The sequence below is a fragment of the Suillus plorans genome, assembly GCF_016647745.1.
Source record: "Suillus plorans strain S12 chromosome Unknown HD556scaffold_25, whole genome shotgun sequence".
NCBI lineage: Eukaryota > Fungi > Basidiomycota > Agaricomycetes > Boletales > Suillaceae > Suillus > Suillus plorans.
Window position 1 is genome coordinate 161,415 of NW_024537409.1, and position 22,774 is coordinate 184,188.

The 22,774-nt window shown below is 46.9% G+C and overlaps 6 protein-coding genes across 6 annotated transcripts; 5 read left to right on the plus strand and 1 right to left on the minus strand.

The window, feature by feature from the left end:
• Positions 1-513: 513 nt before the first annotated feature.
• HD556DRAFT_1236618 (P-loop containing nucleoside triphosphate hydrolase protein) lies at positions 514-3,616 on the plus strand (the record flags this gene model as incomplete). The annotated part of the gene is given in 12 exon segments (XM_041297839.1): positions 514-705; positions 801-849; positions 922-1,196; positions 1,215-1,493; positions 1,554-1,689; positions 1,750-2,093; positions 2,172-2,175; positions 2,232-2,764; positions 2,823-2,912; positions 2,958-3,314; positions 3,363-3,449; positions 3,503-3,616. The coding sequence occupies 12 exon segments, from the start codon at positions 514-516 to the stop codon at positions 3,614-3,616; spliced, it is 2,460 nt and encodes an 819-aa protein (XP_041160690.1).
• Positions 3,617-7,606: 3,990 nt separating this feature from the next.
• HD556DRAFT_1368382 (uncharacterized protein) lies at positions 7,607-8,455 on the plus strand. The gene is made up of 5 exons (XM_041302864.1): positions 7,607-7,651; positions 7,707-7,817; positions 8,088-8,128; positions 8,185-8,210; positions 8,267-8,455. Exons 2-5 carry the CDS (start codon positions 7,712-7,714, stop codon positions 8,406-8,408), a joined length of 315 nt encoding a protein of 104 aa, XP_041160691.1. The 5' UTR covers positions 7,607-7,651; positions 7,707-7,711; the 3' UTR covers positions 8,409-8,455.
• A 2,385-nt stretch (positions 8,456-10,840) lies between these two features.
• Positions 10,841-12,216, plus strand: HD556DRAFT_415802 (uncharacterized protein). Its single transcript, XM_041310539.1, has 9 exons — positions 10,841-10,988; positions 11,047-11,173; positions 11,225-11,301; positions 11,358-11,406; positions 11,469-11,567; positions 11,627-11,737; positions 11,791-11,831; positions 11,889-11,917; positions 11,974-12,216. Exons 2-9 carry the CDS (start codon positions 11,101-11,103, stop codon positions 12,128-12,130), a joined length of 636 nt encoding a protein of 211 aa, XP_041160692.1. The 5' UTR covers positions 10,841-10,988; positions 11,047-11,100; the 3' UTR covers positions 12,131-12,216.
• Positions 12,217-13,717: 1,501 nt separating this feature from the next.
• HD556DRAFT_1527032 (uncharacterized protein) lies at positions 13,718-15,414 on the minus strand (the record flags this gene model as incomplete). The annotated part of the gene is made up of 12 exons (XM_041309328.1): positions 13,718-13,912; positions 13,968-14,019; positions 14,077-14,314; positions 14,366-14,500; positions 14,559-14,618; positions 14,775-14,872; positions 14,929-14,957; positions 15,021-15,059; positions 15,119-15,133; positions 15,183-15,202; positions 15,253-15,285; positions 15,336-15,414. The coding sequence occupies 12 exons, from the start codon at positions 15,412-15,414 to the stop codon at positions 13,718-13,720; spliced, it is 993 nt and encodes a 330-aa protein (XP_041160693.1).
• A 3,555-nt stretch (positions 15,415-18,969) lies between these two features.
• On the plus strand, positions 18,970-21,049 carry HD556DRAFT_1536076 (uncharacterized protein). The gene is made up of 15 exons (XM_041309619.1): positions 18,970-19,069; positions 19,127-19,136; positions 19,186-19,205; positions 19,256-19,288; positions 19,348-19,444; positions 19,501-19,529; positions 19,590-19,620; positions 19,673-19,705; positions 19,759-19,835; positions 19,890-19,944; positions 20,008-20,106; positions 20,162-20,272; positions 20,336-20,376; positions 20,434-20,459; positions 20,526-21,049. The coding sequence occupies exons 1-15, from the start codon at positions 19,016-19,018 to the stop codon at positions 20,665-20,667; spliced, it is 858 nt and encodes a 285-aa protein (XP_041160694.1). The 5' UTR covers positions 18,970-19,015; the 3' UTR covers positions 20,668-21,049.
• Positions 21,050-21,376: 327 nt separating this feature from the next.
• On the plus strand, positions 21,377-21,859 carry HD556DRAFT_1368469 (uncharacterized protein). Its single transcript, XM_041302865.1, has 3 exons — positions 21,377-21,507; positions 21,559-21,716; positions 21,779-21,859. The coding sequence occupies exons 1-2, from the start codon at positions 21,393-21,395 to the stop codon at positions 21,705-21,707; spliced, it is 264 nt and encodes an 87-aa protein (XP_041160695.1). The 5' UTR covers positions 21,377-21,392; the 3' UTR covers positions 21,708-21,716; positions 21,779-21,859.
• The last annotated feature ends 915 nt before the right edge of the window (positions 21,860-22,774 follow it).

The following is a 22,774-nucleotide window of genomic DNA, read 5'->3' on the forward strand; positions in this document are numbered from 1 at the left end:
TATTAACCTATATTAACTGATATTAAAACCACGTCGACAACCTACATGTACATCGGAGTTGAAGATTATTATTATGATCCAGGTGCTTGTGAAAATAACATATCCTAGGAAGGTCTTGTGAGGGTAGAATCATGATGTTTGTGGATGTCAAGTGGATCATACCCGTGATGCGCAGCGGTCTGAATACTAAATCTTATTATAGGGTTCACAGTAAATCACCTTGCTTGCAATTGCAAGGTCATGTAGCATGCGACGAAATCTGACAGGATATGTGAACAATAATAGATGGCATTGACAGTGGCGGTACTAGCCGTTGCACCCCACTGAGCAGCTGTCATAAATTGTTTACTTGTTGTTTTGTTTTGTTTTGACCTGATAAAATTGAGGCGTGAAGAGCTTGCTCGCAGAAACGGTTTAGGCGGTGAGTGCAGGCATCTCTCATTCCACTCGCCTGTAGTCTTGGAGCAAATCATCACAGAGTTCAAAACTCCATAACGTCGCGATTCCTGGTTCATGCGCCAAAATACGTCTGCATCCATGTCGATGCCTAAGTTGACAGTTCGGTGCAGTGCGCCTGCTGCCATTGGAACGGGGGTACGCGCGATCCGGCGTGTTGTGGTGCACGCAAGTATTTTGAAAGCTTCACAATTGTGCTCTGGTGATGTGGTCGCCTTATCAGGGACAGATGGCAAAATCACCAAGAAGGTGAGAATCACATCTATCCTGCATGCTAGCGTCTCCATTACAGCTCATCCGGTCATTCTATCGCATCGTGAATTACTTCAAATCATATCTGGCAGGATTTTGCAATCGGGACATTGTGGCCGTCTCTAGATATTCCGCAAGATGGTATGTACAGTATCAGATGACACGAGATCTTTGGCTAAGTTCGACTTTGCGGTTACATAACCTTACTTCCAGTCATTCTGATATCGTCCTCGCTTTTTCTTACGGCACGGCTCAAGGAAGGCGCAACGGTACAAGTATTTGACGTGTCCGATCAAGGCGCTGGAAGACCCCCTCTCGGCTCACCAACTATGCGAGATGTTCAAGAAGCTGGCACCATCTGTCTGAGAGAAATTTCCATAAGAACACGGACTATGCAAAATATGGCCGATTCACAGGGCAAAGGAAAGCGTAGAGATTGGCTCACTCTACTACTGCGAGAATACCTTAGTACGTCAGTTTTAGGTGGCGTAGAATGTCACTAACAGCGCCGTTCTGTCAATGCGTGGAATTTCTTTATAGTCAGTCTCAAATATATTCTTTCCACTCAGATTATCGAAGTCCCATATCAGGGCGAAATTCGAACATTCTCTATTGATTCTGTGTCAGCCCATCACTCGGCATCAGTTGGTTCCGTGAATACCATAACACGCGACCTTAACTCGTTTGCAATTCAGATCAAGCCATCACTTTGGACGGCAGGGTGGGATACTATTGTTTCCGTACTAGAAGATGCGGCCGACCATGACGTCAGCCTCACGCAAAAGGTACACGTTCTAACATCTTCTGAGAAACCTCTGTGATAATAATCACGGATGACTACCTAGTCTGACATCGAAACATTGCCTCACACATCAATTTCTGATGCATACACCGCTGTCGGAGGACTTGACAAGACAATCACGCAGATACGGGATCTTCTCGAGATACCGCTCACTAGACCAGAGCTCTTTGGGTATTTCGGTGCGCATGGGTAAACATCCCCGTAGAGAAGTTTTGATGACAATACCCGTTTTCAATCAGGTCTCAAACCGCCCCGGGGAATATTATTACATGGTCCGCCTGGTACAGGCAAGACACACCTTGCACGTGCTATTGCATCATCCACCAACTCATCGGTGCTTGTCATCAATGGACCTGAGCTTTCTTCAGCCTATCACGGAGAAACAGAGTCAAAACTCCGGGATGTATTCAAGGAAGCTCGAGCTAAGAGCCCATGTATCGTCATTTTGGACGAGGTTGATGCTCTTGTTCCGAGAAGGGAGGAGGGCGCAGGTGGCGAGGTTGAAAAACGGGTGGTGGCGACACTTTTGACGATTCTAGATGGTATTGACAATGCGAGCACGACATTTGATGATAGGGTCGTTGTTATCGGGACAACCAATCGGCCGAATGCTATCGACCCGGCGCTACGAAGACCCGGGAGATTCGATCGAGAATTTGAGATAGGTCAGCGCCAGTATCGACAGTACCACCGAACTTTAACTAACGGCTATTACTTTCAGGCATACCGGACGCAGACGCTCGCCACTCCATTCTGAACGTTCTCCTCTCCAAAACCCCCCATTGTATAACAGATGCAGAACTCCATTCTATCGCGCGCCGCGCTCATGGATATGTTGGTGCGGACCTCAGTGCTGTAGTTCGAGAGGCTGGAACCCTTGCCATCAAACGATGGATGACACACACTCCACCGGCATCCAATGCTGACCCAGCAGCTACAACAATGACCCTGAAATTGACGCCATCGGACCTTTCAGAAGCGCTTCCTACTGTGCGGCCGTCTGCAATGCGCTCCCTATTCATTGAGACACCGCCCATTCGGTTTGAAGATATAGGTGGGCAAGCCGACATCATACAAAAACTTCGGGAAGCAGTCGAGTGGCCATTATTACACCCAGAGGCTTTCCACCGACTGGGCGTCCGACCACCAAAGGGCCTGCTATTGTACGGACCTCCAGGGTGTAGTAAAACCATTCTGGCTCGAGCTTGTGCAACAGAAAGTGGTGTTAACTTTGTTGCTGTGAAAGGTCCCGAGGTGCAGATTTTGGTTCCGCGTTCAGGCAACATACTCACGATATACTGTTGTCAATTAGCTTCTAAACAAATATGTTGGAGAGTCGGAAAGAGCCGTGCGAGATATATTCAGTAAAGCCAGAGCTGCGTCACCGTCAATAATCTTTTTCGTAAGCGCTGTTCTATCATGAAGGAGTTGTTGCTGACAATCACAGGATGAAATTGATGCCCTTGGAACATCGCGCTCTTCAGATTCAGATACTGGAAGTGCACACGAAGGGGTTCTCACCAGCCTCTTGAATGAAATGGACGGTGTTCAGGAGCTTGTGGGGGTGACTATTATTGCAGCCACGAATCGCCCCGACGTCATTGCAAGTTTATCTGCTTTGATCATCATTGTTATATTTCTGACCATGGATTACCAGGACTCAGCTCTGATGCGTCCCGGAAGACTGGATCGCATTCTGTACGTTGGACCTCCCGATCACGCCGGACGTGAAGAGATCTTGAAGATAAGGACAAGGACGATGAGCGTTGAATCTGACTTAGATCTTCATGCAATAGCAGCCATGGTGAGTACGGTTCGGTTGCATCTGAGCAGAGTGTAACGTTGCATTCAGACCGACGGCTGCAGTGGCGCAGAAATCAGCTCACTGTGCCAGGAGGCTGCTCTATTGACTATGCAGAAAGATATCAACGCCCCATTTGTAAGCTCTTCAAAGTCCCTAGTTTGGCGAACTTTCCTCATAGCTCTCTGCAGATCCCCCAAAGCGCCTTTGTCGCAGCCGCAGGTGCCATACAAAGGCAAATCACGCCAGATGTGATCAAAAAATATCAGCAATGGAGAAATCAAACTGGATCAAGAAGTGTTTGAATCAATTGCAGTATGTTCCTGACCCTTGGTCATTCATTTTGTGTACTTACGCTGCACGTTTGTAGGGTAATGCACTACTTCTCGTAATTAAGTATAGCCTGAGCATTTGTGGTAAATTTTAGATCGAAACGACAGAATCTCGATTGCGCACATAAGAGCAGGGTCATCAAGTGTGTCTGGCTTTATTGCCCTTATCAACGTCTTGGGCCGGGCGCCGGTGTCCCGGTTTCCGCGCCTACCTCCTATTCGCCCTGATAAGCTCTCACTCTTCTGATACCTAATCCCAATCACATCAAATGTACCACCAGATCTGACTCGCGTCGCTAACGGTACACCAAAGCACGCTCTCTTTAACAACGATAAATCTTTTCAAGCTTATCTTTCATATCCGAATCAAAGACATCCGTGATGTTCCGATCGACTGTTACGTTTTCCATATCTATCGATAAGGAGCTCGGCGGTCATTGGGTCTTGTGAACCAATCGAACCTGCGTCCAGCGGAGTCTCAGCTAATCTCAGTCGTCATGCCGGTAATCATTGTGTAAGTCAAGCTTGCGAATGAATCAGCCACGCGTAGATCTCTCTTACGGAAATGAAGAAAAATCTTGCCCATCTGAGGTGCAAGCCGACGCATATCACCCACGGCCAGCTTCTCGGAGCATACCTACATGATATGTCCGAGGCTCGAGCATCCAATGCGAAGTGCGGAGGCACCTAATCTCGATTATGTGGTCAGGCGATGCAGACGTGAATGGGCTCCCTGGTTGACATTGCGTATTAAACACATTCTCCCAGGTAAGGATAATTTTAAGCTTCATGCGATTGGAAGCCGATCAGCAACGTGCTGTCGAACTGCGGGCGTTGGGCCCCTATCAGACTAATACCTCCTTCAGCGTGTCGGGTCGGGAGACCGTCGCTTCAGCCTGGACATGATAAGCTGATGGAACAGTGCATATCATAGATACATCGAAAATGCCTGTCAAGTTGATAAACTCGGAGAAGAATACGCCAGCGCGACAGCAACAGAACACACCCATATGGGAAATCTGTCTCATCACATACAGAAGAGCACTGTCGTCGGCCTACCTAGGGGGACCACCATCTTACTCACCTTGCTCTACCAGATTCGATACATTCGGAGCATAAGAAGTTCTCACCACAAACGCCAGGCCACTCATCTGTAAAGACCCAACCTCACTTCTCAATATACTTATACCGGTGATCGGCTGTTCAGATGGCCCAATGCATGAGAACCTGCTGCCGTCCTGTATGATCAAAAGTCCTGTGCGTTGTCACGATAGCTATGGACTGCTTGCACGCGTGGAGAAGGAATTGAAATTCGTTTAAACGAGATGCAACTCACTATTCAATTCAATGCACTGTTTCCAATAGACGTTCAACGTCCATGCACTGCCAGAGACACCCATCTTCAGTTTATCACACGATCAGACAACTGCACCACCGGTCATCAACTGCGGCAACCCCCGTGGCGGTGGTGGTGATTCAGGGAACGAAGGTACACAGGAAACAGACTGGGAGACATCAATGTGATCTGTACAGCATTGCAGAGATGATCAAAATATACAAGAATAAGTACTACTAGCTATAGCATAATACCGCGAGAAAATGCCAAGTAAAAATATCGACATCAGCGTATAGGGCGGTCGGCCGTTCTAACTCGGTAACAAACAGGTGCACACAGCCTTAAAGATATACTCGTCGACAAGTCACCAGAACTTCTTCAACGAGTCGCAAACGGAAATACAGTCTTACCACACAGCCTCCGACCCGAGGACCCAGGAGCTTGTTTTCAGCTTGTTCCAGTGCTTAAAATAGCGCTACAAAATGGAGCGCTCCTCAAGGGTTTGATGATGGGCATTGGGGAGGATGCACGGATTGAAGCTTGTGCATAAGGCACAATTCTGGCAAGGGAATGGCAAGAACAGGGCATCCACGCTTTCATTATGTTTACCAACATCGACCAAACCACTGGCACCTCCCCACAGAGTTGAGAACTTTTCCTTCGTGGGGACGACTTGGTTTATTTGTCTATCCCTATTGGCTCGAAAGTCTGCGTCAACTTCACGAGCACCTCTACGCTCCCCTTCAGCATCTCTGAATCTAGATTCCTGAGATTGGCCTCCCTTTCTTGGACCTCGTTTGTGAAACCATGCTATAGGCGTCAAAGCCTATCGTCATGATGTGTGTGTGCACATCCAGGTGAAGATGGAGCTTTGTCACGTGACTGTGCTCGATACTAACAACGTCCGGTAATCCTTCGCCTGTTCTTAGATAGTTTCATCCATGAATAAAAATGGATAGTCACAAACACGGGATCCTCAGCTTGGCATGAGATGTTTAGAACAGTTGTTTAGAACCAGAACATCGTTCTAAAAGCTGTGCGAAGTCATCTGGCACTGGCCATTCAATGTATCTTTTATCAGGTTACTCCCCGGCCTGTGGGACGGGCACGGGCTGCAAGGGGAACCAACTTCAGACCTCTATAGTGAGAGGCTGCGGCTCTATCTATGGAGGACAGACTACGACACGCGCGAGGACCACCGACTACGAGCCAGGACTCCTGCCAGCACGGACCATTGCAAAGCACCGATATACCAGAGTTACGATACATATACCACATAGTACAACAGTGTAAGTAGTGTCCACCATAGGGCCCCGCCCCACAGGACAATAAACGAATCAAAAAAAAGGACTCCTGCCACTCCCGACCTGTCCTGCCAGAGCGCCCCGCTCCACCGGCACATCCAGTGAACGGTAAAACGCTCCATCACGACCACAGCAAGCCAGCCAAGTTTGAACTCACTAATTTCAATGATATCCCAGGCTGAATGTTTACGCTGCCATATCATATGGGGTTCACAGCTTATTCATAAGAGCTACGAAGGTGCATGATGTTGTGCACATTTTTTGACCTCCAGATGGTGTATTCAACTGACGATATCACAGCAGCTACGAGCTTGCAGTCCTTCAAGGTGCGTCTCTTTGTCAATATAAGGGTGAATCACAATTGACAAATCATGTACCATCAGTACATATGCGGTGCGTACCGGCGTCTGAACCAAAAATTCTTTGTCTTAACACAGTTTAGTGTCGATGGCTGCATTATGGGTAGGATTATTCTGATCTGTCCACGTCTGCTGTCGAACTCGCTTATCCAGACCTATGATTATACATGTTCACTTCATGAAGAGGTAATACCCTCGTTCTATGATATATCTCGGTTTTGATATCGACAATATCATTGCTGTGCAAAGTGGACATTTTTGCTTCGGTCACGCTGGAGCAAGATGAAATGCCTCTATATCGTTACACGATACCTCCCCTCCATCTTTCTTGGCATGGGTCTATATTGTGCGTCCCGCTACAGCATACATCGACCCGATAATGAATTAACGTTTTTCAGTGTACCTTACTCCGAATGAGAACTCAGGTGTATGTGATGCTGTTGAGAGTCAATGAGAACGAACGACTTACTGCATGAATTCGCCAGATATGCCGGGTGTTGTTAAATATTCAATCAGGTGCGTGCGTGGTGCATTCATGTATGGACGTCCTTTCTGAGGGCTACTACTTTTCTCTCACAGGTCTTGGATTAGTACTAGTCAATATCTCCGAAAGTATCTCGTTCCCCCCGTCTTATGTGTTTTTCTGATCTGATCCACCCAGGTTTTTTTATCCTTAGAACATATGTGCTCTGGAACAAAAATAGAAATTTTCTTGTAGCCATCTTGTCCACCTTTTTCGTGAGTTCCCAATTGACTCACAATACCCAAGCTAGTGGTAAATGCATCAACCAGATTGTTCTCGCAGTAGCCTTCAGCGTTACTTTCGACATTACCATCCCCACAGCATGTACATGCTCTCACCTTCCCCCTGAGTTCCATGGCCACTAAATATTCTGTTCACTTTCACAGATACAGCTAGCAAAATCCCGGGAATCACAGGGTGCTACCGGAGTTCAACCAGTTACCAGTCCTTTATACCATTTCTTCTTTCCGTGCTCCAAATGGGTGGGTAACCAGGAGAGCATGTATATGTATAAACACGCGCTGACAGGTGTTCTCCCCAGGACTCATGATACTCACGCTCATACGCGCCGTGAAGAACTGGCGGATAAACTCAAGCCGTTTGTACGTTGTCCTGGTGAACCATAACATATCCTATTATGCATGCGGTTTTCGTGAGTTTACAATCGTTGGACCCGGCTCTACCCTGCGCTCACGAGAGGAAGAGGAACCTGAGGCTGCTATGCCTGAATGGAATGGAATGGAATGCTCTACAACGTGTCGTGCTACATGTCTATGTGTGGCTGGGACCCTTGGGACCCTCGAGACCCCTGGCACCCTTCTGCCTGCTCCTCCTGTCCGCTACTCCCGTCCCACCGGCAACCCCCGTTGCATCGTTCGAGCCGTTTTCCCGTACTCAGCCATTATCATTCTCTTTCCTGAAGTGTTCTCGGTTGCGAACATCTTCGCATCGCTGCTCCTCCAGGTGCGATAATCTATCAAATGCTTTTATGATCGAGCCGTTGATGTTCTGCGCCCCAGTACTCCTACCAAACCATTTTGTATAAGTATGTACCTCCACATCCTCCTGCTAACAATACCCAAAATGTACACCCACATATAGTTTCCAGTTCATCATGTTTCCAATTCTTGCCACGCGCATGCACCTCCATCTCTGGCAGGTGAATCAACATTCACACGGCTCTACTAGCACCGGCGTGCATGTTCCAATGTCCGACATCTCATTTGCTAATCCCACGGAGTGATTGTCTTATCCCGTGGCTTATTCGGTGTCGTTCGTGGAGCGAGGTTTGGACCGTACAAGATGACTGGTGGGAGTGGGTTTGGTAGAGTTGGTTACGCGCTTAACTTATAGGATGATTCTGTCGCAGGGTGGTAGGAGCATTTGGATGTCCTTGGTCTATTTGAGACCTGTATTTTTCAGTGTAAGCGGTGGCGGCGGAGGGATCCAGACCTTGCAATTGAGTGTGCTAGACCCAAAATCAAAGAATGATCTAATTCTGCTCCGGAGTCCCGCTACACATGATCATGTATATTACGAGAATTTGACTTGATCACACACAGCCATGGATGATCATTCATAGAGAGAAGGAGGAGTTCACGACAAAGTTGTATGCCCCTCAACTCGAGTTCCTGTACATGCCTTTGATTGCAGTCTCAGTCTGTGCAAACGAAGGGTTGGGTCGGGCTTCGATTGTTCAGCGCATTACACAGTCGTGGAGATAGTAGTCTGGAATGAACGGCTGTTCTTCTACTGGTAATGGAGTGCAAGATGACGACGCCTTATAGAAGTTAGACCTGTTGTGACCCTCGCAAGGTTTGATGAGCCCTTGAAAATACAAGTTACTTGCTACCCATATCGTCAGCATCAGGTGCTATTGCATTACAGTATAGGAGAGTACGTACTGGCTCGCCGAACATTGAGCTCTATCATTCTCAGCTTGCTTTCAGGATTTCGGCAGAGCCCACTGAGTACCCAGGAGAATCGTATCGAACAACAAAGTATGCGGACGTTCAAGCTCGAGCGCTCGATGCCTGGTCTCCCTTGGGCGGCAAGGTCTTCTGGTGCAGCTGTAACACTCAATTCTCTGCATTGAAACAAAACTCAGTGGCTTGGGAGGAGGACGCAGCGCCGGAGAAGACGTTAACAGTTGACTCATCTAGTAATAAAGAGTCCACTTCTCCATCCTTAATGCGATAGCACTTCAGTAAACCGGTGTTGCAACGATCCACCCGCCTGCGAACGGTGTCACAGACGTGCTCTTCTTCGAAGATAAAACTCATATGCGAGAATTGGTGCAAAATCGTGAGATCTCCGTCGAACAGCGTCGCTAGAAAATCGACTATAAGTCCCATTCTCTACGCTCATCTACGGAAATCTTACGTCTGTGGCTCATCAATATTTTGGTCGTTTTCCGTCGATACGGTGAGGTCCGGTTCTCACTGGGCTTGAAGAACCACATTTGGGTAGCAGTATTTCCATCACGGACAGCAAAGGGTGCAAGATTATCAGAGAAACAAATAGAATTAATCTGAGCACATATACGAACACTCACATTCCGAGGCAAGGACGAAAGTCCGAGGCACTACGTCAGTAGGAATCAACCCATACAAATAACGATGTGCGGCGGTACCTGCGGGCGGCCATAACACACCATACCAGTGTGGTCATAACAAGACAGAACGCAAAATGGAAGAAAATATAATTTGTCGCCTCAGGACGCAATAACGTTCCGTCAATACCAATTGCCTGCTGCTGTAAGCTCGTTGCTTACCTGAGTTCCCATAATCAGCATGAATTCAAGGGTGCGTGCGAGCTTTGATCATCGCCGCGTCTTGGCGTATCTGTCAAGTGATAGTCCTAAGTTGGTCCTAAGCGTTACTTGGTAAAACAAAAAGCCATGGCGCCAAATAAATATCAAAATCGATTGCCAATTTTGGCTATTTGTATTTATTGTCCTCTGGGGTAGACCCTATGTTGGACTTGGCCCTTTACTCGGGGTTGGCTATTTGTACCCGCTCAGCCACGCGTTTTGAATTTGGCCAGTATCATGTAGTTTGAAGTATGGCTATTATTGAAATTTACTGTCTAGGGCATCGGAGGTACAGCTGTATCTTTTATCAAGCGCTCCCCAGCAGGTACATCGGGTGAACAGAGGAACGTTCTATCACGACCACAGCAAGAAGCTCCCAGTTTAAACCCTCACTAAATCCAATAATCGTATCCAGTGTTTACGCCGCAACCCTGATTGGTTCACAGCTCATTCATAAGAGCTAAGAAGGCGCATGATGTATGTCCGAAACAAATTTTTTGACTTCCAGATGGCGTATTCGACTGACGATATCGTAGTAGCGAGGAGCTTGCAGTTCCTTTCGGTGCGCCTCCTTTGTTGATATGAGGGTGATTCACAATTGACAAATCATGTGTTTATCAGTACATATATGGTGCGTACTGTGCGAGCTCCACATTCTTTTTCCTAACACAGTCCAGTGTGGATGGCTACATTCTGGGTAGGATTATTCTGATCTATCCACATCCGCTGCCCAACTCGCTTATTCAGACCTATGATTATGCATGTTCACTTCATGAAGAGGTAATACACCTGTTCGTTCCATGATGCACTTCGGTTTTGATATCATTGCTCTGCACAGTGGACATTTTTGCTTCAGTCACGCTGGAGCAAGATGAAAGGCCTCTATATCGTCACACGATACATCCCCTTTATCTTTCTTGCCACGGATATATATTGTGCGTCCCACTTCAGCATACATCGCACCGATAATGAAGTTTTTCAGTGTACTTTACTCCGAATGAGAACTCAGGTGTATGTGATGTTGTTGAGAGTTAATGAGAACGAACGACTTACTGCATGAATTCGCCAGAAATGCCGGGAGTTGGAAAATATTGAATCAGGTGCGTGCGTGGTACATTCATGTATGGATGTCCTTTCTGAAGGCTACTACTTTCCTCTCACAGGTCTTGGAATAATACTAGTCATTGTCTCCGAAAGTATCTCTCGTTCCCCCCGTATTATGTGTGTTTCTGATCTAATTCATCCAGCCTTTTTCATCCTTAGAACATACGTGCTCTGGAACAGAAATAGAATCTTGCTCGCAACTATGGTGTGCACCTCTTTCGTGAGTCCCAATTCCACTCACCATATCTAAGCTAGTTGGTAGATGCCATCAGTCAGATTTTTATCGTAATATCCTTCGGCGTTACTTTCGACAGTACCACAACATGTACATGCTCTCACCTTCCCCCCGAGTTCCATGACAACTAAATATTCTGTTCACTTTCACAGATGCAACTAGCACAATCCCGGGAATCACAGGGTGCTCCCGGAGTTCAACCAGTTACCAGTCCTTCGTACCATTTCTTCTCCTTTCCGTGTTCCAAATGGGTGGGTGACAAGGCGAGCATGTATATGTAAAAACACGCGCTGACAGGTGTTCTCCCCAGGACTCATGATACTCACGCTCATACGCGCCGTGCAGAACTGGCGGATAAACTCGAGCCGTATGTACGCTGTCCTAGTGAGCCATAACATATCCTACTATGCATGCGGTTTTGGTGAGTTTACACTTGTTCGCGGTGTTTTCCCGTAATCATTCTCTTTCCTGAAGTACTCTCGTTAACGAACATCTTGATATCGCTGCTCCTCCAGGTACGCGAATATCTTAAATCCATTTTATGTTTGAGCCGTTGATGTTATGCGCCCCAGGACCCCCCATATCAGATTGTTTTGTATGAGTATGCACCTCCACATCCTGCTGCATATTCCTGCTAATAATAACCGAAACGTACAGTTTTCAGTTCATCATACTTGTAATCCTTGCCACGCGCATGCACCTCCATCTTTGGGAGGTGAACCGACATCCACACGACACTACTAGTACCCTCGTGCCAATGTCCGACATGTCATTTGCAAATGATGTAGTACCCCTAACAGAACATTCTGTATGAGTATGTAAATTCAACGGCGTGATGTAGTACTTTTATTAGATTATTTTGTATGAGTATGTAAATTCAATGGCGTGACCTGTGGCTTATTCGTTGTCGTTCGTGGAGCGGTGCTTGGATCGTAAAAGAGTTGGTTGAGCCTGACGCACAGCCTGACGACAATGAGTAATATAGTACAGACATACTACAGCACACCAAGCTCCACGAATTAACAAAGGTCTCTGTTATGATAGGACGACGGCAGGTGACCGCCTTTGTGGAGACAGCAGCATCGGCGTATGCGCTATGTGGTTGTAACTCGGGAATTGTGTGTGAAGCAAAATTTGCCTTCTGCGACTTCGTGATACTAGGGAGAGGCTATCGTAGTTAAGACATTAAAACATTGTTGTGGAGGAAGTACCCGGGCATATATATCGTTGGCCCCTGAACAGCTTAAATGCACAGCCACTCGACACCATATTATCTAAGCCGCATGCTAAATTTTTGCAAATTTGCATATCGAAGGAGCACCTTACAAAAATGCTATCACCGCGATTTCTAAGAGGGCGGGAACATCACTACCTTCCCTCATAGTCTCTTTTGCCATCCTTCATGAATTAATTGTCATCGTTCCCATTGTGGGCATTTTTTACGCAGCACGCAGTCTAGGCGCAGGTGAGCGCGTTGTCAACGCTGCTGCTCTCCAACGAGATGGCTCTATCGACGGATGAGGGCGAGCAATGGGCTGGTCGTGTTGGACCTCGATATGGTATCTTCGGCTTTGAGGATAGCAAGGTTGTTGACTAGACCCAGTCGAGCGAGTTGTCTGGTAAGCTAGCGGGGGACGTTGCTAATGCAGTTCTGGCTTATGGTGCAGTTGAGGTATTTTTTCTTTACCACGGGTAGGACAGTGACTGATCTTCGTTCAAGCACTTTTACCCGTCCGCATTGGTCTTTCGTTGGATCTTTTGCCAATATTCTCTCGAACAGTCGTAGAGCCGACTCGATTGGGTGGCTTTCGTCTATTAGAACGCAGACCGAAATCTATGTAACAGGTGGGTGACGTTCCTATTTTTTTCATGATGATTTCGCTTGCCGCCCCAGTCGTAGCTATAAGCATTGACGAACGGTAGAGCATAAGCCAAATATTTGCACCACTGATTCTATCCTTGCCTCTTTCTTTCCATCGACTCGAAGCTTACTATCTGTCTCACAGGTTATCATTATACGAGCGGCACATTCCTACGAGTAATGAGCATACGCTTTTGTCACTTAAAAGTCGTCTTATAACGCTTATTTCATTCTTCGATGTGTTTGAGCCATTTTTCTTTCCTCCCAGTCAAATTGGCTCTTCAAAGACTTATTCCACCTTTGGCGACGCCTCATTCCCTGGGGAGAGCGCTTCTATCTCGTCCTAGTTTCTCGTGCTACATGCGATTTCAGTGGAGCACATCAGGATGACTTAGGCACATGTCCCACCTTCAGGCCGTAGCCAAGAGTCTTGCGCCTGCTATCATATCTTATTAGAACTAGGGCATCGCTGTTGTGTTCTCGACTTCTGATATGGATTAAAATGTGAATTTTCGTACTGGTCTAGACCCAAGCGTGTCCCTATACAGTACTGCTAGTTGATACATGTACACGCTCCTGAAAAACAATTGAATTCATGCTGGTTTCTGCATCGGAGTATGCCACGAGTTTGGCATGGTATTCTCGAACGCTCAGGATGAGGCGTGGTCCCAGCACAAACATCTGCACGACCAATAAAATTTGCACAGCACCACCGAGTATCAGACCAACAATATTCTACAAGAATGATGAGCAATGTTGACACGCAGATGTTGGCGATAGGTCAGCGCACCGAGATTTTCGCAGAGATAACGGCAAGCTGGAGGCAAGAGACACTGACAAAGCTAACATGTACGAAACTTGAGCAGAAAAATATAACCGCGTTCACATTACAAGCTCACCTTGCAAAATAAAGAACATGAGATTGTATCAGCACTCTGAAACACCCCCCAATGGTCGATCCTGTCGATGGGCCGAGTCGTCGCAGGTCACGGAAGTGTTTCACAGCCACCCAGACTGAAAGACACAATGCGAGGACCTCCCAAACAGTGTTGAGCATCCAAATCATTGAAAACAGAAGCGACATGTCGCTTTCATCTCCATAACCGCACATATGCGTGCCAGGGAGTATCACCTCCTCTGGTATTTTTCCAATGAGCCGTGTTCTTCAAGTCAACAGGGGAAGCTTACCTGATACAGTATACTTGAGTTCGATTGCCGAGATCACTCCGCAGGCAATGATAACAGCCAGAAATATAATAACAAGGAAGATGAGCATCGTTCTAGATCCTTGATACATGGCATGCAACCGAGCAATCATGATGACTTGCATCGTGTGTCAGTCAGGTCAATATCACAGAGGTATTGCACCTGGGTAACTTACCGCCAAACATGGCACTCAAGGCTACATTTGTCCCATTTACTGTGTGGTACATGATAGCGCCTAAAACTCCCAATTAGTGAACATCCTCGCACTAGTATGAAAGACTCCGACCTACACCTATTGAGTCATTATGTTGAGCCAAGTTCGATGGTTGGAATTTCACTCACCCCTACATGAGTGTATTGATTGGATGGGACTGAGATGGTTGCAAAATACTTACTGCATCTGTCAGCGATACTGATGGCATATTTCCTGTGTCCCGTCTGTCAGAAAAATGGAATACAGCACAATGAGACATACGCAGAATATTGACACTAGTTTCAGAGATGAGCCATTACCACAGTGCGAAGTTGTTGGTCTCGACACATACACAGAATATGGTATTCCAATATAGCGTATCTAGAACATTTTGGAGTCAGCACAAGTTGCCCATCACGCTAAAGCACAACACGAGGTACGAACAATCAAATACAGCAGAGTCATGAAAGACCAGCGTTGTCTCTGTCGCGAATTCATTGCATGCTCTTGTTTTCTTCTAATACAGGATTCTTCTCACTCACCCAGATGAGTTCAATCTAAGACACCATTCTTAGTGGGATAGCTGCGGAGATAACGTCGACGTACCTCTTGTCCGAGTGTTAAGACTGGAAATATCATGAGAATATCAGCGATTTTCGAACACCGTCCTGCTCACCCCAATCGTATACTACCACGACGCCGGCGGCAACTGTAAAACCGCAAGTCAACGTTAGACCTAGACATCTTGATGCAACAAACCTGTCCAGTAGGCAAAAATTCTGGTTACGGTCACATTCATGAACGGCCACCAAGCAGGATCGTTTGAGACGAAGGTCATGTTCGAGAGATGGGTGTAAGCGAGTGGGGAATGTTAGTGGTGTGTGACGATAGCGTTCGTGCTAGATATACCCCCCTTTAGCCCTTGTATCACCAAAATCAGCATGATGGTGCCGGATATTTGATCGCGTCTCAAAACGGTGGAACAGCCAGCTGAGCCCAAGAAACAAAAAGCACGTGGAATCCCCTCGTAGAATTTGATTTGTGAACCACGCCACTACTCGGACGCCAGGAAAGTTCCAGTAGTTGGTGATGTCGGCAACTTCTTTCCAACGCCGTTTTCGCTGCAAGCTTGCAAAAGTCGAACAGCTCTTTATGTAACCATCAATCTAATGGTACACAGCTTGGGGCATGATGTGAACACCCTTTTCAGCTAGCAAGGCCGAGCCCGAGGCGTAACTGCCCTCCGATTACTCTTATGGAAAAAGGGCCATTCTGCGGCATAGCACCAGAGAAGTCAGACAAGAAACAGCGACACAGAGTAGGTCTAACTCGGTAACAAACAGGCACACACAGCCAAGATCTACTCGTCGACAAGTCACCAGAACTTCTTCAACGAGTCGCAAGGGAAGAACAGTCTTACTACACAGCCTCCGATCCGAGGACCCAGGAGCTCGTTTTCAGCTTGTTCCAGTGCTTAAAGTAGCGCTACAAAATGGAGCGCTCCTCAAGGGTTTGATGACGGGGAGGACGCATGGATTGAAGCTTGTACATAAAGCACAACTCTGTGAAGGGAATGGCAAGAACAGGGCATTCTCGCTTTCATCATGTTTACCAACATCGACCACTTCCCCGTGGCAGGGCCCGGGGTTTCCTTCGTGGGAACGGCTTGGTTTCTTTCCTTCCCTATTGACTCGAAAGTCTGCGTCAACTTCAAGAGCACCTCTACGCTCCCCTTCAGGATCTCTGAATCTAGATTCCAGAGATCGGCCTCCCTTGCACGGACCTCGTACGCGAAACCATAGGTGTCGAAGCCTATCGTCATGATCTGTACACATCCCGAGGGGTCGTATCAGGTGAAGATGGAGCTGTGTCACGTGGCTGTGGTCGATACTGACAACCTTGGTATTCCTTTGCCTCTTCTTAGATAGTTTCATCCACGAATAAAAATGGATAGCCACAAACACGGGTGCTCAGCTTGGCAAGAGGCGTTTAGAACCAGAACATCGTTCTAAAAACTGTGGGAATTCATCTGGCACTGGTCATCCAATGTATCTTTTACTCCCCGGCCTTGCCCCGGCCGGTACATTCAGTGAACGGTAAAACGCCCCATCACGACCGCAGCAAGCTAGCTAAGTTTGAACTTACACTAACTTCAATGATATCCCAGCGTCTACACCACCACTTTGATGGGTTCACAGCCCATTCATAAGAGCTAATAGGGCGCATGATGTGTGTACGTGTGTGTGAAACACATTTTTGACCTCCAATGGTGTATTCAACTGACGATATCACAGCAGCGATGAGCTTGCAGTCCTTCAAGGTGTGTCTCCTTGTCGATACGAGGGTGAATCACAATTGACAACTCATGTACCATCAGTACATACTGGGTGCGTACCGCCTGAACCGAAAATTCTTTGTCCTAACACAGTTCAGCGTCGATGACTGCATTATGGGTAGGATTGTTCTGATCTATCCACGTCCTCTGTCAAACTCGCTTATCCAGACTTACGATTATACATGTTCACTTCATGAAGAGGTAATACCCTCGTTCTATGATGTATCTCGGTTTTGATATACAATATCATTGCTGTGCAAAGTGGACATTTTTGCTTCGGTCACGCTGGAGCAAGATGAAAGGCCTCTATATCGTCACACGATACCTCCCCTTTATAGTGCATTCATGTATGCACATCCTTTCTGAAGGCTACTCTTTCCTCTCACAGGTCTTGGAATAGTATTAGTCATTGTCTCCGAAAGTATCTCTCGTTCCGCCTGTATTATGTGTGTTTCTGATCTGATTCATCCAGGTTTTTTTATCCTTCGAACACATGTGCTCTGGAATAACAATAGAATCCTGCTTGTGGCCACCTTGTCCACCTTTTTCGTGAGTTCCCAATTGACTCACAATACCCAAGCTAGTGGTGAATGCATCAACCAGACTTTTCTCGTAGCATCCTTCACCATTGTCTTCGCCGCTGGCGTCCCCGCAGCATGTACTCGCTCTCACCTTCCCTCTGGCGTTCCACGACCACTAAAACATTCTATTCACTTTCACAGATTGGACTAGCGCGGTTCCGGGCATCACAGGGTGCTACAGTTCGACCAGTGTTCAGTACTTCATAGCATTTCTTCTCCTTTCCGTGTTCCAACTGGGTGGGTAACCAGGAGCATGTACATGTACAAACACGCGCTGACAAGTGTTCTCCTCAGGACTCATGATACTCACACTCATACGCGCCGTGCAGAACAGGCGGATAAACTCGAGCCGTCTGTACGTTGTCCTGGTGAATCATAACATATCCTATTATGCATGCGGTTTTCGTGAGTTTACAATCGTTTGAGCTGTTTTCCCGTACTCAGCCAATTTCCTGAAGTGTTCTCGGTTACGAACATCATCACATCGCTGCTCCTCCAGGTGCGATAATCTATTAAATGCCTTTTATGATCGAGCTGTTGATGTTCTGCGCCACAGAACTTCTACGAAAATATTTTGTATAAGTATGTACCTCCACATCCTCCTGCTAACAATACCCAAAATGTACACCCACATATAGTTTCCAGTTCATCATGCTTGCAATTTTTGCCACGCGCATGCACCTCCATCTCTGGCAGGTGAATCAACACCCACACGGCTCTACTAGCACCGTCGTGCATGTTCCAATGTCCGACATCTTATTTGCAGATCCCGCGGCGTGATTGTCTTATCCCGACGGTGGCTTATTCGGTGTCGTTCATGGAGCGAGGTTTGGGCCGTACAAGATGGCTGGTGGGAGTGGGTTTGGTAGAGTTCGTTACGTGCTTATCTTATAGGATGAATCTGTCGCAGGGTGGTAGGAGCATTTGGATGTCCTTGATCTGTATTTTGTAAGCGGTGGCGGCGCAAGGATCCAACTCTCGAGTGTGCTAGACCCAAAATCAAAGGATGATCACTCATATAGAGAACCAGGAGTCCCCGACAAAGTTGTATGCTCCTCAAATCGATTTCTGTACATGCCTTTGACTGCAGTCTCAGTCTGTGCAAACGAAGGGTTGGGTCGGGCTCCAATGGTTCAGCACATTGCACAGTCGTGGAGACGGTGGTCTGGAATGAACGGCTGTTCTTCCAGTGGAGTGAAAGATGACAACGTCTTATAGAAGTTAGACCTGTTGTAACTTAGAACCAGTCATTTGAGTAGTATTTACAGTGTGTTATGATTATTCTTGGTTTCTGAGGCTCGATATGCGATACAGCAGGGCTCTAAGGTTATGATAAGATACGATTTTGATTATAGCTGGCAGAAGCAAATATGAAAAATATGAGACTTAGAGATACACGAGACGGTTGGCGCTAGAATTGCTTTTTGATTCGGATATGTCCGTGCAGGTTGTATACTTTGTATTACCGCCGGGTTATGTAATCTCCCATATGTTTGTTCAACCTTGACATTTTTGACCTCTAGATGGTGTATTCAACTGACGATATCGTGGTAGCGACGAGCTTGCAGTCCTTTAAAGTACGTCTCTCTGTCGATATAAGGGTGAATCACAATTGACAAGTCATCTACCATCAGTACATATTTGGTGCGTACTGTCTGAACCCTACATTATTTGTCCTAACATGGCAGTTCAGCCTCGACGGCTACATTCTGGGTAGGCTTTTTCTAATCTCTTCACGTCCGTTGTTAAGCTCACTTATTTAGACCTATGATTATGCATGTTCGCTTCATGAAGAGGTAATACACTTGTTCCATGATACACCTTGCTTCTGATATCCACCACATGCTGTCCAAAGTGGACATTTTTACTTCGATCGCACTGGAGCAAGATGAAAGGCCTGTATATTGTCACACGATACCTCCCCTTTATCTTTCTTGCCACGAATCTATATAGTGCGTTCCGCTCCAGCCCACATCGCTCCGATGATGAATTAACACATGTTTTTCAGTGAGCGTTACCCCGAATGAAAACCCAGCTGTACGTGATGCGGTGGCGAGTTAATAAGAATGAACGACTTATTGCATGACTTCGCGCCAGAAATGCCGGGTGTTGGCAAATATTGAATCAGGTACATCCATCCATACAGGTCCTTGTCGAAGGCTATTGCTTTCTTCTCACAGGTCTCGGCATTGCATTAGTCATTTTATCCGAATGTATCTCTCGTTCCCCCCGTATTATGTGTGTGTTTCTGATCTGATCCATCCAGGTTTTTTTATTCTCAGAACATATGTGCTCTGGAACAAGAATAGAATCTTGCTCGCAGCCATCCTGTGCACCTTGTTCGTGAGTTCCCAATAGCTCATAATACCCAAGCTAGTGGTAGATGCCATCAGCCAGATTTTTGTCATAGTATCCTTCAGCGTTACCTTCGACACTACCGTCCCCGCAGCATGTACATGCTCTTACCTTCCCCCTGAGTTTCACGACAACTGAAATACTTTGCTCTCTTTCACAGATACGACTAGCGCGATCCCGGGAATCACAGGGTGCCACCGGAGTTCGACCAGTCACAGGCTCTTCATACCATTTCTTCTCTTTTCCGTATTCGAACTGGGTGGGTAACCAGGAGCATATATGTATGAATGCCCGTTGACAGGTGTTCTCCCCAGGACTCATGATCCTCACGCTCATACGTGCCATACAGAGCTCGCGGACAAACCCAAGCCATCTGTATGCTGTTTTGCTGAACCACAACATATCCTATTATGCATGCAGTCTTCGTGAGTTAACATTCATTCGCGCCGTTTTTTCGTAATCATCCCTGATCATTCTCTTTCTTGAAGTGTTTTCGGTGACGACCGTCTTCATATTGCTCCTCCTTCAGGTGCGTGAATGTCCTAAATACAATTCATGATCGAGCCATTGATGTTCCGCGCCCAAGCACACCTACCAGACCATTTTGGATAGGTACGCACATCCACATCCTGCTGCGTATTCCTACTGTTAACACTCGAAACGTACATCCACATACAGTTTCCAGTTTACGATCCTTGCAACCCTCGCCACGCGCATGCACCTGCATCTCTGGCAGGTGAATCGGCATCCACACGGCTCTACTAGTGCCCTCGTGCATATTCCAATGTCCGACATTTCATTTGCAAATCCCATGGAGTGATTTCTTATTCTGTGGCTTATCGGTGTCGTTCGTGGAGCGAGGCTTGGACCGTACAAGATGACTGATGGGGTGGGCTTGATAGAGTTGTGTTACGTGCTGAATTTATAGGATGAGTCTGTCGCGGGTGGTAGGGGAATTTGAATATCCTTGATCTATTTAACACCTGTATTTTCCACTGCAAGCGGTGGCGTCTATCCTCAATGCGATAGCACTCAAGCAAGGTTTGAAGGACTCTCGCCCACACATACCTGCATGTATGAACCGGTGTTGCAACCCGAGCCATGTCTCACCAAGTCGAGCCGAGCCCCCAGGTCACGGCCTGCACAAGACTTGGGCTCGAATTTTGCAAAAGCCCAAGCTGGAAGTTTGTCATCTATTCGTGTTCCCATTCACCCTCATCCACGTGCTTTCCAGCGCCCGCCACGTCACCTTCGCATTTTGCAGCCAAAAAAGGCAGCTTTCGGCTGGCTTGGGGTCACGGACTAGGTTTGAAATCTAGTTAGAGACTGAAAATCTGAAAATCTGCTGAATGAATCATTATGATCATAGACCGAACTCGCCAACTGCGTCCGCTACGTTATTCTGAGCTTTCATGATGGACCTTTATTTCAGAGCGTGAGCTGGCATCTGTCTATCCAATAGTGCAGGCCACATGCAGATCGGCCTTACTTGTGTATAAAAGCCAACTTAGCTTTTGACTCAGACAACACCATTAGCTTTTAGCGATGATATTCACCTCACTCACCACCATCATCATATCTGTTGCAGCGATGGCTAGTGTAGCTGTCGCCTCCGACAACCTGGTAATAACTCCCCTGGGGCTACCTTGCGGCAACCGTAGTAAGCACTTTTGCATGCCTTAGACTACATGCTTACGGCTGGTATTCGCAGATTCGGTAGAGTGCTCAACGGGCATCAAATTTTTTAACGACGACAACGATTTTGGTTATATTTGTGGACCTGATGGCGTAATTGATGCCTATGAGGCATGCTGGTGCAAGAATTGCTGTGTGGTAACCGATGGCGTCATCAGCTGCTAGTGAGCCCGAGTGAGCCCGTCATTCTCCTCTGCCATTAGAGTCCCAGTGTTGACATACTCATACTCGCTTAGCATGATCCGTGCCAGAGGGCACGAAGGAGTGGTGCGATGTAATGTCAACAATGTAGCATGTATTGATATTCTAGGCTCACTTAATCTGATCATGGTTTCTGACAGGAAGATTGAGAGATTGGCGAAGTTTGTCGCCGTAAGAAATCGTATGCTTGCCTGTCTAGCCAGGCTCTGTCTCAACATCTATGATGAGCCAGGGCTAAAGCTATGCACCGGGCCGAGGACTCAGGTGTAACAGTGCGCGCCAAGTATAAGAGTAGGACGACTGACCAAGTACGCTTACCCTAAGCCGAGGGTGGAGCAGAGCTGGTGGCCTGGTGGCGCACCACCATCAAGACGTAAGAACCATACCATTCTGAAAGGAGCACAACATCAGCAACATCAGCATCTTCGTCATGGGAACGTACAACATGCAGAGCCTCCATGGTTATGTACAGTTCTTGAGGTACAACGTTTCAGAATTCGCTGGTGTCCTGCCTAGATATTGAAACACCTGGGAAAGTGACACAGACTGCCGTTCAACATAGTTGAGATCTGCTCAGCGCTTTTCAAACGCCGTTGATAATGGACTCGAGTAGACAAGTCGCAATTAGTTATAAGCACAATTAGAATGTGGCATGGGGTACATACAGAGTAGCACCAATTTTGCATTGCACACATGACCTTGATGAAATCGAATACCAGCGTCGAAAATCAGCCTCTTCCAAACCAGGTCCCAGATACATCTACCAATGTTGTATAAATTCGCAATCGTGCTTTACTCGTTCGTGAGTCAATAAGGATCCAAGAGGCTGGGGCACTGTAAATGACGATTTGCGGACTGGTGACGCGATATATGATCAGTTGGTGATGCAGTTGTTCAAGTTGATGTACTCACGAGTCTACGATAAAAACTCATGTTATCGTGTTCAACGGTAAGCGCATGGATATCTGGTCAGGTCCACTGCAACGCACCAGAGGAACCGTGGTCAAAATTATGCTGAAGGAAGACACAAC

Coding starts and splice junctions, on each gene's coding strand:
- HD556DRAFT_1368382 (XM_041302864.1), top strand. CDS start 7,712: ATGATACTCACGCTCATACGCGCCGTGAAGAACTGGCGGATAAACTCA. Junction 7,818..8,087: donor CTATTATGCATGCGGTTTTC/GTGAGTTTACAA, acceptor TCTTTCCTGAAG/TGTTCTCGGTTGCGAACATC. Junction 8,211..8,266: donor TACCAAACCATTTTGTATAA/GTATGTACCTCC, acceptor ACCCACATATAG/TTTCCAGTTCATCATGTTTC.
- HD556DRAFT_1368469 (XM_041302865.1), top strand. CDS start 21,393: ATGATATTCACCTCACTCACCACCATCATCATATCTGTTGCAGCGATG. Junction 21,508..21,558: donor GCTACCTTGCGGCAACCGTA/GTAAGCACTTTT, acceptor TGGTATTCGCAG/ATTCGGTAGAGTGCTCAACG.
- HD556DRAFT_1536076 (XM_041309619.1), top strand. CDS start 19,016: ATGGTGTATTCAACTGACGATATCGTGGTAGCGACGAGCTTGCAGTCC. Junction 19,530..19,589: donor CCCCGAATGAAAACCCAGCT/GTACGTGATGCG, acceptor ACTTCGCGCCAG/AAATGCCGGGTGTTGGCAAA. Junction 20,107..20,161: donor CTTTTCCGTATTCGAACTGG/GTGGGTAACCAG, acceptor TGTTCTCCCCAG/GACTCATGATCCTCACGCTC.
- HD556DRAFT_415802 (XM_041310539.1), top strand. CDS start 11,101: ATGGATGTCCTTTCTGAAGGCTACTACTTTCCTCTCACAGGTCTTGGA. Junction 11,302..11,357: donor CTATGGTGTGCACCTCTTTC/GTGAGTCCCAAT, acceptor GCCATCAGTCAG/ATTTTTATCGTAATATCCTT. Junction 11,918..11,973: donor TATCAGATTGTTTTGTATGA/GTATGCACCTCC, acceptor CGAAACGTACAG/TTTTCAGTTCATCATACTTG.